This window comes from Cynara cardunculus, assembly GCF_001531365.2.
Source record: "Cynara cardunculus var. scolymus isolate 2C chromosome LG 5, CcrdV1, whole genome shotgun sequence".
Classification (NCBI taxonomy): domain Eukaryota; kingdom Viridiplantae; phylum Streptophyta; class Magnoliopsida; order Asterales; family Asteraceae; genus Cynara; species Cynara cardunculus.
In genome coordinates this window covers 5,856,850-5,872,721 of record NC_037532.1, presented here as the reverse complement: position 1 = coordinate 5,872,721, position 15,872 = coordinate 5,856,850, and the positions used below count along the sequence as shown (strand labels likewise).

Below are 15,872 nucleotides of genomic sequence, written 5' to 3'. Positions count from 1 at the left end.
TATTTTTTAAACATGTTTTAATTGATATACGATTATGTATGTTAATTTGATAAAAATTTAAAATGAAACATTTAAAAGTAAAGGACGTAAAGTAAATTAATTAACTAATTATAAGGGTATAAAGTGTAAATTTAAAATTATAACTTTAAAAAAATGGTTGTGAGAGAGTGAGTGTATGTGAGGGGGTGAGTGTATGTGAGGAGATGAAGGGGTGAAAAAGTGAGACCAAAGGCTTTTCGTAAGACCCGTAAGACCAATTGTCAACCCTGATAATACATATATAGGTGAAGGTTCAAACAAGGACACTTCCATTTTACAAGAACATAAGAACATCCATATCACATGTGATAATACACTTGAGGGGACTTAGTGGTATATGGATGTCGTGCCTTGCGACTTAGGTCGCATAAAAGATCGTCTGTGTCTATGATTTAATATCACATGTGATAGTCTTGATGAATTATAGTATTACATTAATAACACATTTATCACATGTGATTGTACATGTGAGGGGCTTAGTGGTGTCAAGATGACTTGGCCTACAACCTAGATTGCGTTAAAAGTCGTTCACGTCTCTGATTTAGTATCATATATATTAAAACAATAGTATCACATGTGATTGTTTATGGTAAAAGGGTTCTCGCGTTCTCATTATATATATATATATATATATATAAAAGATTGATGATTATCAATCATGTATAAACAATTATTGTCAACGTAGTTTAAATTCGATTTTTTTTATCATACTTTGTAATCACAAAATATCAAAAGTTTATCAAATTTCCAATCGTATACACAATCATGTCCCACGATAACAACAAATCCAACAATATTGAAAAGAAGAAATATGTAATAACAAATCATATTTTCTAAATAATATAATTTTTACATACATTTTTTAAATCTTTTAAGTTTCTTCAACTCTCATTTCTTCATTCCCCATTAAATGATTTCTGTCAATTGAAAAGTAGTCAAAATTTAACGAAATTATCAATCACGTATAAATAATTATCCTTTTTTTTAAGTATATAATATTTATATACGGCAAATGCAACAAATAAACTCGCACACCCTCCTCACATTTGGTGAGGTTTGAACCCTTGATCTCCTAGGAAGCCAAGGGCTACGATACCGCTAGGCCGAAGGCCCTTTGACTAATGTAGCTTAAATTCGAAAAAAAAAAGTTATCATATCTTGTGATCACAAAATATCAAAATTTTATTCGAATTTATATGATCCAATCGTGAACAAAATCATATCCTATGATAACAACAAACCCAACGATATTGAAAAAAAATGTATAACAAATCACATCTTTTAATGAATATAATTTCTACATATCTTTTAAAGTCTTCTTCATCCTTCTCACTAAAGAAATTTCTAGGATTTCATTTTGTTTATTATTCAAATTTTGAAAAATAAATTTCATTAAGAAATAAAAGAAAGTAAAAAAAAGAGCAAATCAAAAGTTAAAAGTTAACGATAGAAATACTTTGATAAATTATTAATTTTTGATAAGATGTGACTTAGACTTAAAGTGCAAGTATTTATTTCATGGAACATTGAAAAGAAATAATAATAATAATATCATCATCAACTTCTTTTTACGTAAAAAATACATATAACAGCGTTCATGGTCCATCCCCCACCCACCCACCCACCCACCCTCCCTTCTCGAAAAGGCACACACACCCAGAATTGGTGTGAGATCCTTCCCTTGGATTCCTTCCATCTCTCTTTCATATACAGTAGCAAGGAATAGCAAGCTAGTGCTTCAATGGCGTCATCAGACCTCAACAACACACAAGCCTACAACAAATCCAAGCAACAAGTCTCCACAATGTTAAAACAAGGCTTCATCTCTGACTTCTTTCTCTCTCCTCCACCATCTTCTTCTCCCTCCGACCCGATTCGACCTCTTCAAAGCCCGATCCGATCCACCCCTAGCCCAACCCTCTTTGAGATGATGACCGATGAACACACCCGGGACTCCAGACATTCCGTACAGAAAATGCGGATCGAAGGACGGGTGGCTAGGGTTTTATCTGGAGCTCCGTTTCGGAATCCTGCAGATTGGGGATTAGGGATTGGGGATGTGAAGCTCACAATCACGGGGCGTGATGGTTTCAGTGTGTCCATGGATGTACACCGGGAGGTTTTGGCCAGTCGGAGCCAGTTCTTCAAGGAGAAATTGGGGCGGAGGAGTGGCTCACATCATTCAGTGGAGATTTGCGAGTGTGATGATGTTGAAGTTTATCTGGAAACCCTAGTTCTCATGTACTGTGATGATCCCAAGAAGATGAAGATGGGTGAAGGTGTTTCTAAGATCTTAGGATTGCTCAAGGTATGGATTTCTTTCTTATGTTCTTCTGAATTTTCCCAATTTTCGTGGGTTTTGTATAATCTTCCCCCAATTTCATTTCTCTTTTATTCAAATTTCTTCTGGAGATGATGATCCCAATCATAAGGGCAATTATTTTATTCAAATTGACAAGAGATTCATCTAATTTTGGTGCAAAATTGTACAATGCCAGGCTTCTTCAATATACTAACAGCAATAACGATAATAATTTTCAAATAGAACACAGGAATTTCTTGCAAATTTAGATTCTAAACATGATCTATTTGACCCCAAAAGTCAAACCAGTTTCTGAAGGATGTTTCTACGTTTAAACCTCAAGAAACCGCCTCGAATTGCAGGTTTGTGATGCATTGAAGTTTGACGATGGGATATCGTCTTGTTTAGAGTATTTAGAAGCCGTCCCTTGGTCCGAAGAAGAAGAAGAGAGCGTGATCTCTCATCTTAACGAACTTCATCTCGTTAACGATTGTGACGTTCTACAACGAGTGGCCTTGGATCCATCGACTTCTTCAAGAATAGACGACATTTTCTTGAGGTTACTCACTGGAGTTTTACAGGCGAAAGATGAAAAAGCCCGTCGAGAAATGAAAACTCTAATCTCTCGATTACTTAAAGAAGACGCATCCGAATCCGATCATGGTTATGACTACCATAAACTTGAAATCTCGAAAGAAACACTTTATACCGTTTCCCACAAATGTCTTACTTCCCTTGTCCTTTGCTTATCTGAGGCAACATCCACGGATGAAAACAAAGGAATGATGGCCGAAATAGCTCGAGAAGCTGATAATCTTGAATGGGTTGTTGATATCTTGATCGAAAAACGGATTTGTGAAGAATTCGTGAAGTTATGGTCGGATCAAAAGGATCTTGCAATACTCCACTCTAAAGTTCCGATAATGTTTAGGCATAAAGTTAGCCGGATTACAGCACAATTGTGTATCGCGATCGGTAGAGGGAACATTTTGGTGCCAAAAGAGACACGGGTATCTCTTCTTTCAACATGGTTGGAAGCTTTATACGATGATTTTGGATGGATGAAAAGGGGTTCAAGAAATGGTGACCGGAGATTGATCGAAGATGGGATAAGTCAGATCATTCTTACGCTGCCATTGTTGCAGCAGCAAGCTTTCTTGATGAGTTGGTTTGATCGGTTTCTTGAAAAAGGGGATGATTGTCCAAATATCCAAAGAGCGTTTGAGATTTGGTGGAGGAGGGCTTTCGTTAGGCAACCGGTGGTCGAGCCCCAGTTGCAGATAACCGTTTGCGACTACCCAAGCTGATTTATCCCTCAAACCGTGTGTCGAATTAAGAAGCTTTATGAACCCGAGCGAAATGTACATACGTTAGAGGTACGTTCTTATATTTGCATAAATTAAACCAAATCAAACGTACCAGTACAGTATGTGTCCCTTGAACGAGTGGGGTCCAGGTCCGGGTCGGGTCCGGGAGGGATAGGATGCACGTAGATCTAGCCATATGAGTTCTTTTATTTAATGATTTGTGTCATTGTGTTATTTGTTTTTGGTTGATTTTAGTATGATCCTAATAAACAGCAAGATGTGTACTTCAAAAGATGCTAGTGAACACTTGATCTACAAATAGCTTCAGTTGTCCACTGAAATTACTTAATTGTCCTTGTTATTACACAAATAAATTGATTATATTTTCTTGTTTTGATTCATGTGTTTTTAGCTCTAGGTCAAGAATAGTTGATCATTTTAATTAGGGTTTAAAGTTGTATGTTGCTAATAACTTCTGTTATAATTTAGTAGTTAGTTGATAAAATGGTCATGCATAAGAAACGTTAGCTTATAAGCTGCATAACAATTTAAATGACATAAAAGTGCATGTTTGAAAAATGTTTTAAAAAGTTGAAGTCATAATTGGAAGATTTACAGTTGTCAAAAATATTGCACAATACAAACAAAGAGTCGAGTATCGAAACTCACACTTAGGGACCGTTTATCATATGCTTATCCGGTAAACGCTTACCGGGCTTACCTTACTGGATGGACATGACAATGACCGAGAATCTTATTTTGTAAGAGTGTTGACAAAAACTTAGTTTTATGGGTGGTTTACCAAACGTTTACCACCCAATAAGCATTTAACAAGTCACATTACCTTACCGGGTGAACATGACAAGGACTGAGAATCTTACCTGGTAAGAGCGATGGTAAGAACTAAGAGTTTTACCCAGTAACTGAAGGTGAAAATTCTTACCTGGTTAACGCTTACCAGGTAAATTGTTGCATACAGTGTCATTTTTATGGACTATAATCTTACCCGGTAAGGTTAGTGATGTGTTAATCTTACCGATAAGCGCTTACCGGATAAGTGTTTGGTTAAACGACCCCTTTAGTAGGTAAAAAACCCCGAAACCCGTGGTGAAAACCGAAATCCGAAACCTTGGGTTGGGTTGGGGGACATCTTTTCAGGGACGGAGCGGGATCGGGGACATATACGGGGATTTTAACAGGGATGGTGATCACCGGCCCGGCCTGGCCCACTATGTGTGTATATATTAATTTTAATTTTATATACATATATAGGATTGAGTTCACGTGAGACCACATTTTTACACTTGAAACTTCACAACAAAAACACAGGTTTAAAAAAGTCAAATCTTTACAGCAAAAACACTGTGAAGGTTACGTTCACAACATTTTGCTGTGAAGTTTTAAGTGTAAAAAGCTGGTTTCACGGGTCTCACGAAAACAAGCTGGTCTCACGTGATTCCAAGTCTACATATATATGTACATATATAATATCATTGAAAGAAAATACTAACATTAAAACTTAAAACACTTTTATCTACTTTACTTTAACACCCCAAATAAAGCTTACGAAAAAGTCTAGTTTATTTGTATTCGTGAGCATGATGTTAGTTGTATGATGTTTAAATTTTTGTTTACTTTTATATTGTAATTGGTTTGATTATATTTGAGACATTTAGACTTGCATCTTTAAAAAAAAAGGAAATTTACTTTTAGTTGTAAAAATTAACATATTGCAAAAAAAAAAATCAGATCGTTTTGGGTTTCGGATTCAGGTATAACCAACGGTGAACGGGGAAATCAACGGGAAAAAGAGGATATTTACCCTTAACATGTTCCCCAACGTGAATCGGGGAAACCATGGGGACCCGACGGGCATCCCCGATAAGATCCCGGACGGGGATTTGCGGTTACGAGGACGGTTTTAGTTTCCATTTTTAGAGACGGGGATACCAATAACCAGATCGAACCCGGCCCATTGTCATTCCTATACCCCTTACCTGATAAGTGAAAGTAACGACTCTTACCCGGTTAGCACTTACTGGATAAATTGTTATATACGATACTATTTTGATGGACTAGAATCTTATTCAACAAGTGTTAATGTTTACTGATCAGGTAAGCGTTTAGGTAAACGGCCCCAAATTTTAAGTAAGAGAGATAGGAGTAAAAGGTTCCCTCACAGCAAAGAGAGCATTGCTTCTTCCTTAAATAAAGGGGAAATTTGGAAAAATACAAGGAACTTCTTTATTTTGAATGATTAAGTCCCTAAATATTATTTTTTTGAATTGAAAAATAATTGAACTTTCTCATTTTAAACGATTAAGTCACTCAACATTTTTCTTTAAATGAATAAACCATCAAACTCTTAAAAACTGGTTACTTACATAAGATTTGGACTTATGTATTACATTACGTTAAAGAGATTTAGAACAAAAAAAGACAAAAGGATTAGAATGTCCTTACGTGAGTAAGATCTGTTATCTTGTTTTTCGAGGTTTTTCAACGATCATTATGAGGTGATACATTGTGTGTATAAAGGACAAGGTAAGATGAGTAGTATATATAGTCGAACCTCAGACCTCCTACTCACTCTGTAACGATGTCCGACTCCTTCCAAGACGGCTTGACAATGTTGTTCTTGGTTAAAAAGACTTTTATGATTTAGTTAAGTACCTAAATATGAAATATTGTACTTAATAAGGATGTATAGTGACATTTATTCAAACTTATTGTAATAGAACTGGAAATATATATATTTTGAAGGGTGTAAAATGAAATTTACCCCGATCTCTTGGGGTGGAACTGAAAATATATCATCTTCGCGACTTCGCAGTTCTTTCGGTCACCTTCCGTTCGCCATTGCCGCCATTTTAAGCTCTCAAGGTGAGTTTTGCACAGACAAACGAATATCAACAGAATTGAATCCAAATTAGGGTTCAAGTTTTAGATGAAGACTGTTTCAGGGGAATATATATATATATATATATATATATATATATATATATATCTATCTATCTAGAGCCGCTAGTTACCTCTCCAAATTCGTCAATTCCGACAATGGAGCATCTCAATCTGTCTCCGCTTACCTCCGCCGCGCTTCTACGGCGTTTAACGAACTCGCATACGTCAACAAACAGAAAAAACGTCGATCAAAGGAAGGATGTTCGATCAATTTGGATATAAATCCTATAAAATCGAAAGAGAGATTTGCAAAATTGAACCAATTGATTGAGCAAATTGGGGTTTGGGGATTAATAGTCAACTGTGTTCTTGTTATGGTCGTTCCTTGGTCATGAGATGCATCTATGAATCAATGGAGCTCTGTTTGTTCATCATTTTATTGCATTCAAAAACATCTGGTAAATAAAAAAATAGACGTTTCGGTTCTGAACGCAACTTCCGTTGCGAGCCGATGGACAAACGAGAGTGTGCCAAGTGTTGGTGATTTTAGGGTCCATCAGCCATTTTGGTGTAATAATGATTTGTTTGAGATCGATTAAGGTGTTATCGTTATCATCTTAGATCGTCATAAAGCGGGGATCAAGGGGGCCGTGTCCCGCGGTGTTCTAGGGACACCCCCCAAACGGGGTCTCTGCCCCTTGGTGTGGTGTACGAATTTCGGAAGATCGGAAAACTTCTTGAAATTGTTTTTTACGTTGGTAGAAAATTGGCTAAGTCTGAAACTCTGGACTTTGCAAATCAGAGTTAAAGCTCTTTGCCGTGAGTAGTGATGGCCAAAAGCCAATCTCGGGCCTCAACAGTGCCTGTCGTAACATGTCCCGTTCGAAAATACTAAGCCCGGTTAAGCATTCCTATAACCGATTATGGTTAGCCGGTCCTGGTCCCGACCAAAAAAATATAATTTTTTTTAATGATAGATTTTTCTAATACATTATAAAGTTTGTAATTGTGTCACTCATATACACTTTAAAAATACGAGTCCAAATCACAAAATATAGTGAGAAACCTAGAATTGTGAATGTTTTTTTGGTGTTGTTTTGCGTTTTGTAAGTTGGTAAGTAATCCTTCAACCATGACACTTGTATATAGGGTTTAGAAGGCAAAAAAAGGGTCATATAACGGCTATATTTTTCAAAAAAATGGTTACTTTTTTAAAAACCAGGCCGAGCCCATAACCGGTCCTGGTCTCAGTTTGGCCTGTCCCTTGAAACCCTCCAAAAGCATAACCGGTCTTGGTCGGCGGTCTTATAACCGGTCCTTAACGATCCTGGGCCGAGCCGTTCGGCCATCACTAGTCGTGAGTGCCATCAGAGTTGACTCTTTGCAATTAGAGTTGTACTCTTTGCAATCAGTGTTATACTCTGGACAATCAAACTTATGGTATGTACACTGTACCATTAGAGTTCAGATTAAGTTGTAACTATTCACTTATCTTACCCATTAACGATTATAACCGTTTTTAACAGCCCATAACCTTCGATCTCTCATAAACGCATCAAATATGATCTGGTGAATACACACACACACACACGAGAGAAATTAGAGCCTTAATTCGTATATGTGGTTTCTGGATTATCCCCATACTAATTTCATGAAAACCAAAGGCGTTCTAAAGTTGAAATATAGTATTTGAAAAGTGATCTATAAACTTATCCAAGTACTGTATAACCACAAACCCAGATTCCCAACACCAAATGTCCCAGACAATCATGGGGATAATTACCATGGACACAGTAAAAATTTCACGTTTATTATTCATAATGGATGAGACATGTGTAGTGCTACCATTCGTCCCTCGGTTTGCGACTTAACTTTTTCGTAGATTCTATACCATAATTATCATTATCCAGTGTCGAATTTGTTGGCTTTCTTTGGTTTGTTCTATAGCATAATCAAAGCTTTGATTTCTAGTTAACGAAGAAATCGCAAAAGGGCTTCTCAAGATTTTGTGTATGGAAAATTAGTTGACGATTAAAAATTAAAGAGCGAATTTGTGATTTATTGGGTTCTTTTTTAACAATTCGAACTTGTTAAAATCAAGTACTTATGTTAATACATGCTACTGGAAGTTGGATTTTAAACATGCTTTTTAAGTGTTCTTATTTGATTCGGGGGCTCTTTAACAGTTGTTGAATGGTTGGTGCATGATGATTAAGTGATCAAAATGATTAAGAGGCTTTTATGACATAATACAAAATTTAATATAATTGTTTTGTAATTGATCAGAATGAAATTAAGGTGTTGAATGGTTTAGGTAGGTTTAAGATACAAAATCATTCAGGAGGTTTTAGAACCATTAAGAAATAGACTTTTTTTTTTACCACACAAGGTTCATCTCTTAACAATTCATAGACTGTCTTTTAATTGAATTATTAATCGGTAAGAAACAACCCCTCAACATATTATTGTATCATCTTTTCACATTGCACAAGTTTGCTTCCTAAAAGACCATATAAGGTTCTTGTAGAGAACAATGACCGGCCCTGTTTCAGGCCTAGGCCGTGGCCTTCCAAGTCATTTTCATTGAGTGAAAATGGAGGCTTGAGATTTTTTTAGACATGGATCTAGCCGGACTTTCGGGTTGAAAAAATGTCAAGCCCAATGTTTTCGGGTTCTTTTAGAGTTTTCCAAGTCGGCTTTTTTAGGCCAAGCATGGGTCTGGGTCTGTCCCAAAATTTCATCTAGATCAGACTTTGAGACCCGACCTGGACCCCGCTTCATTAGGCACAGGCTTTTTTGAGTTGGGCTTGGGCCAGGCCTATGTTGGATTTTAGACTTCGTCTTTTATTGTGCTTATGAACCTTTTATAACGATTTGGTTTGCAAAATTATTTGTTTTATTTACACTCGTGTTTTGTTAATTTGTATGGGGTGTATTTATTTGATTAGGACTAGATTTTAAAGTAAACTGTGATTTTCATCCAAGTGGTTTGTGAAAGATTGTGATTTTCATCCCTATGATTTGTGAAAGATTGCGACTTTCGTCCTTGTGGTTTTGAAATTTCTATTTTCGTCCCTATGGTTTGTAAGTTATTGCTATTTTTATCTCTATAGTTTTTAAGTTATTGCTATTTTCGTTCCTATGGTTTGTATTTTATTGTTGTTTTTGTCCCTCCAACTAAATCTATTTAAAATCCTCCATTTAACTAAGGTTGCCTTATAAAAGATTGAATACTTCATCAATCAAAGGCGTTTTAATATCGTGAGTCCAGGTGTGTGAACAAAGCGTACAATATCTGATACGGTTGGCTTGGGATGTTACAAATGGTATCAGAGCTAATCCTTGTACCATCGAGATGGTGGGGCAAAGCTCATCGGCTATGATGAATCCTCAAGGGGGCGTTTGTAGCATCTTAGACAAATCCATATCGCCAACTACAAGGAGGAAGATTCTAAGCAGACTTGATGAATGACGAAGACATCAGGAGTTTAAGTGGTGGAGTTTGTAACAACTCGTCACACTCATAGATGAGAAAATAGGATTTGTGAGCTTTAAGCCTCAAGTTGTGGGTACCAATAACTTTCACCATGGTTTTAAGTTAGACTCGAAGTTATTAAATTTCTCTCTTACTTTGGGCTTTAAGGTATTACAATATTTAAGATGATTTACTTTTTAAGAAAATAAGGTAAATCTATCAAGGACTCTTTGCTTTGGGTAGCAGAATGAAAATGACAAAGAATGAAAATGAGAAAATGAATTTTCATTATTCTCGGTTTAAACTGAAAAGAAAAACTTGGGTTTTTGTGTAAATTAATCTGTTGTATTATATAAAACTAAATAGTTTTATTTATTTATTTATTTTTAATCTCATTAATTATTGTTTAATACCTCTAAATAAACACCTCCTAAGATTACCAGTTGGTTTTATTAGTTTTATTGAGTTCTGGAAATTTATATGTTGAATATAATAATTAATGGTCTTGAATTTTAAAATATTTACATAAATATACAGTGATTTTTTATATTGGTTTGTAAGTTTTTTTTTATTGAATGTTCTATACTGTTGTAATTTGTAATGACTAGAAGGGTACTTGTATAATACAATGAGATACATTTCTATTTTAATGTTTTGTTTTATTTCTTTTTCGTCTCAGTCGATGTTATAATACAGTTTTATGTGGTTTTGAGAAAACGTAATATTTTTATTTTTGAATAAAATATAAATATGAAGATGTTATAAAAAATGAAAAAAAAAATATTAATATCAGTATCAAACTAAGTATTTAAAATTTCTCCATTTTTTGTATATTTCTTTAATTCATTTTTTATTTTTGGTTTAATAATATAATTTTTATATAAAGATAATAGTTAAATATTTTGGTAGAAGTCAATGACTATCTTAATTAGATTTTAGATTTTTTGTATTTGAAATGAGATGTTTATCCTCTATTTGATTATGTTTATCTGCAATTAGTCATACGAATTCAAACATGAAGTTTTAATTAGTTGTACTTACGCACAATTTACTTGTAATCTTGACTTCTAAGTAATATGCATCAATAAACAGTTTTTCATGCATACAAATTAGTTTTTAAGAATTTTTATCAAATACTTTGTAATACTAGTAAGCTACCTGCACGATGTTCCGGTGTGCATCTCGATTTAAAGCTGAGAACATAAAAAGTCAATCATGTTCCATTTTTATCTCTTTTTGTCCATCCCAATGCTAGTGGTATATCAGTAGCTACCCTCACGATGTTGCGTTGTGCATCTTGATTTAAAGATGAACACTTAAAATGTTAATCGTGTTTACTTTTTGTCTCTTTTTTGTCCATCTCGATGCTGGGTGTAAATTTTGAATATATATATATATAGAGAGAGAGAGAGAGAGAGTTTGTTTCAAATACAACTCGTCGCATTTGTACAACCAATGCAACCAAATAAATTGAGATATTTATGGAAATGATAAGAGTTCATTTATTATGATTTGAATATTTATGGAAGATGAATATGGTTCATTAATTATGATCAATACTTTATATTAGGAAACAATCAAAACTTCTATGAAATCATATATTAATCAAATGAAATGGACGGTTGAGATTGGGTTGTATTGGTTGCACAAATGTCAAGGGTTATATAATAACCAACCTCTCTCTCTCTCTCTCTCTCTCTATATATATATATATATATATATATATATAAGCAAAAAATACCCGGTACAAATAGGTTTTTATCAAATAAAACATATTTGTAGATCCATTTTACATTTTTATGTAGAATGTGATAAAGAATAAAAACTAATTAATGTTAAGGTTGTGAAAAAAAATATATCATTGTGTGAAAATGATTGGTGGATGATGTTGTTATAGGATCTTCCTCATATTCATCATTTCTAATTTTTCGAAGACTCTTCAGACTAATCGGGGTACAAGCAAGCTGACTAGACAGCATGGCTAAATTTACAGTGACTATCAAAGTTTTTTAATTCAAAAATAAAATGTCAATTGAAAATTTTATTCTTAGTTGCTACCATGATTTTGGAGCTGAAGTTTGTGATAATTTATCAATAGATGAATTTTTTTTCAATGGTTTTCTCAGATGCTAGCATTACATCAAATGATGGAATATGCCCAAGAAATTTTCCTCAATAAAACATAATGATATTCACCGTAAATACTTAAATGCATGTCTTTGATTTAAACATGTCAATATTTTTTTTAATAAAATAGGAATCAACTCATATATATATATATATATTCATAAAAAACACTACTTATATAGTTCTATTAGAAAAATAAAAATAAAACAACAGTTGTAGTTGTAGAATAGTTAAAAAAGTAAGTTTACAATAGACAATTAGACAAACATGTATATATAAGAACATGATGCTCTTGACCCAAGCCTCTTCGGTCGAGTAGATTAAGGTTTAAGTTTCCCTTCTTTCACCAACCTAAGCAGGTAATCCAAGTTTTTGGCTTTCAGTCAAAAGAATCGAATTTTCGAGCAGTTGAGTTTGTTTATAGTAGTAGTAAAAATTGTTTTATATCGGCTGCTTCTTTTAACCAATCAAGATTTTTACCATTTATTTTTTCAAATGGGATTTTTACAATAGATATCAATCTTTTATATAAAGAAATGTACAAATTTCAGGTCTAACATTTTCAACATTCAAACCTTGCAATAAGGTCTATTGGTCTAGGCAGAAAGAAGGTTGACATACAACTATATATTGGGTTGGTTTGTTTAGTTTAAGAACCAAAATAACAGTCACAAACTTTTGTATACTCAAATTTTGTGCAATGTTTTGTATGAAGATAAAAGTTAAGCAATCAAAACCGTCCAAAAAGCCAAAAGGAGGCAACACCATGCATCTCTTTGAGCTTCTCCTCTTTAAATAGTACAGAAGCACACTTCTAAATACAACTCCTTATACATGAAGGTCTTGCAATGCAACATTGAGAATACTACTTGTGACCCAGATTCAATCTTTTTATTATCACACTTTTTTCGAGAGTTGAGGTCCCGAACCCCCTCCCCACCTCGACTCCACGACCAAGTGGGATATACTGGGATAATTTAGTGACTCCTGGACCATTTTTCTCCATTACAACCTTAAATGAATACCAACTTTTGTTAATCCAGAAACAAGAAAATCAAAATTACTGATGTTTGTGATAACCTGTACTTATAGAGACATAATTTGTACATTTCCTTAGTTTTGTCAAGTTATGTCTGAAGAAGGGTCTTTTATAATATACAACCATTTGAAGTATTTTATAATATAGTATAGATTCATACGTATTTATGGTATTTTATAATATTATTAAAATCCAAAAAATATTCAATAATGAACTTATTTTTTAGGTATTGACGAGAAGATTACAATGATATAATTTGTAATAAAAACACATTTTTAGTATATTTTAGTTTATATATAATTATGTATTTTAAATACAATAAAAGTTTAAAATGAAAAATGAAAACCTAAAAAATAAAAACAAATTAATTAGTATGTATTCATAATATGAAATAGTATGATTAAATAAAAATATATTCAATATTGAGCTCATTTTGAATGTATTGACGAGATGATTATAATAACAAAATTTATATATAAAAAAAGAAACGCATTATTTAATATGTTTTAGTTCATATAAGATTATTGATGTTGATATGATAAATGTGTAAAATGAAAACTCAATACGTAAGGGATATAAAATAAATTAAATAATTATATAAGGGTCTAAAATCTAACTTAGAAATAGAAAATGATTTGACCAAAGTTTGTACATTCAGCATAATTCTTATGTTTTCATCGTATTTAATAATATGATTAAATTCAAAAATATTTATAATGATATAATTTTGTAAAAATGGAAACGTATTTTTTACTGCATTTTATTTCATATACAATTATTTATATTGATATGATAAATGTGTGAAATGAAAAATGAAAAAGTAATGGATATAAATTAAATTAAATAACTAATTATAAGGGTATAAAGTGTAATTAAAAAAATAAAAAATGAATTTGATTTCTAATACATGGGAGAGATCATCGGTGGTTGTGGAGCTTTAAAGTTTGTACATTTAGCATAATATGATGTACCTCTTAAATTTTTTAACATAGTATAGATAATATACAATTATACATAAACACAAAATTGAGGCAGAAGAGCGAGCCCATTATGATGGATACGTTAAGCTTATAGAAGATCATCAGGCCCATTGGCCCAAAGCTATTATTAGTAATAATTTGAAAACAATGGGCCCAATTAAGGACGGATAGAACCATAATACTAATAGAATATTATCCGATTTAATTAAAGTGGAATCGGTCATAATTAGATAATTAATTAATTGTATCGGGTCTGGTTCAAAATTTTAACATTTAAATTGGATTGGTTGGTCATTGAATAACAGTCTAGAATCCGATAAAACCGAATTGATGCAATTTAATTACCATCCAATTAACAAATAAGTATACTTAATAATATTTTTTAATTGATATTTGTAAGTAGGGTTGTGCTTGATTGTTTTGGGCTTGGCTCCAAAGGTCAAAGGTACCAGGAGGTCCCAAGTTCAAATTCAAGGAGAAATTAAAATCCCCTTGTGGCCACGGATGTTCAAATGCAGTGACTCCGGGCTATCTACAAAGCATGTGGTCGTCCTGAGATTAGTCGGCTCGCATAGCGAGTTGGATATTCAGGTTAATAAAATAAAAATATGAATAATTGATTGAAATGATGGATTATTTGGCTGAAAAATGGATAAAAATAGTGGATAAATCCAATCTGATCCAATTGATAAACAATATTAAAATTCGATCGGTGAAACCAATATGAGATTCATCCGTTAGAGAAGAATGGACCGGTTGTAGTGTACTCATTTTCTATTACCCTCGTATTTAACATTTGATGTATTTGTCTCAACAGAAAAGCATTGAGGTTTCTACAAAAAGGTTTCTGATTAAAATCGCCTAGGACATCAAATTTACCTTTCAATGATAGTCTTGAAGCTGGTACAGTGGTAACGCTTTATTGGACAACTCAAATGCACCACAAAACTTTTAGGTGTTTTAACAAGTTTTTAGGACGTTTTAAAAATAAAATGTCATATCAGTTATTTTATATGACACTTCCAAGAAGTGTCCTATAAGTTCATCTTTTTATAAGACAATTTTTCAAATAATGTCGTATAGAATAGTTAAAAATGTTCTAAAATATTTGTTAAAACGCATACCAACATCCTATAAACATATTGTAATACTTTTAGATATAATGCTTTTTGGTTTGTTCTTATAAACTTAGTATTTTTCAAAAATGCTTCTATTAACTTTAGACGTCTTTTTTAAATCATAATTTTTAGGATGACATTTTTTTTTATTAACCTGGATATCCAACCCGCTATGCGAGCCGACTAATCCCAAGACGACCACCTGCTTTACAGATAGCCCAAAGTCACCGCATTTGAACCTCCATGGCCACAAGGGGATTTTTATTTCTCCTTGGATTTGAACCTGGGACCTCCTAGTATTTTTAATCTTTGGAGCCAAGCTCAAACCAATCATATACCATCCTTGTTATTGTGAATGAAATTTGAGTACATCATGCACATATTTGAACCAAAAATCTTGACAAAATTAATAATGGAAAGGTTATGATTTTGGGTAAATTGCCTAAAATAGTAGGGCAACTATAAGTTAGTAGGATGGTGGTGAATGATACATTCACACAAAATAACACAAGATTTTGGGTTAATTGGACAATAATTGCCTTTCACCATTTTAAAAGCCTTGACTATTATCTCTTGATTATATA

The 15,872-nt window shown here is 33.3% G+C and overlaps 1 protein-coding gene across 1 annotated transcript; it reads left to right on the top strand.

Moving 5' to 3' along the window:
• Positions 1 to 1,700: 1,700 nt before the first annotated feature.
• On the top strand, positions 1,701 to 4,008 carry LOC112512103 (BTB/POZ domain-containing protein At5g60050). Its single transcript, XM_025117909.1, has 2 exons — positions 1,701 to 2,347; positions 2,704 to 4,008. Exons 1-2 carry the CDS (start codon positions 1,781 to 1,783, stop codon positions 3,646 to 3,648), a joined length of 1,512 nt encoding a protein of 503 aa, XP_024973677.1. The 5' UTR covers positions 1,701 to 1,780; the 3' UTR covers positions 3,649 to 4,008.
• The last annotated feature ends 11,864 nt before the right edge of the window (positions 4,009 to 15,872 follow it).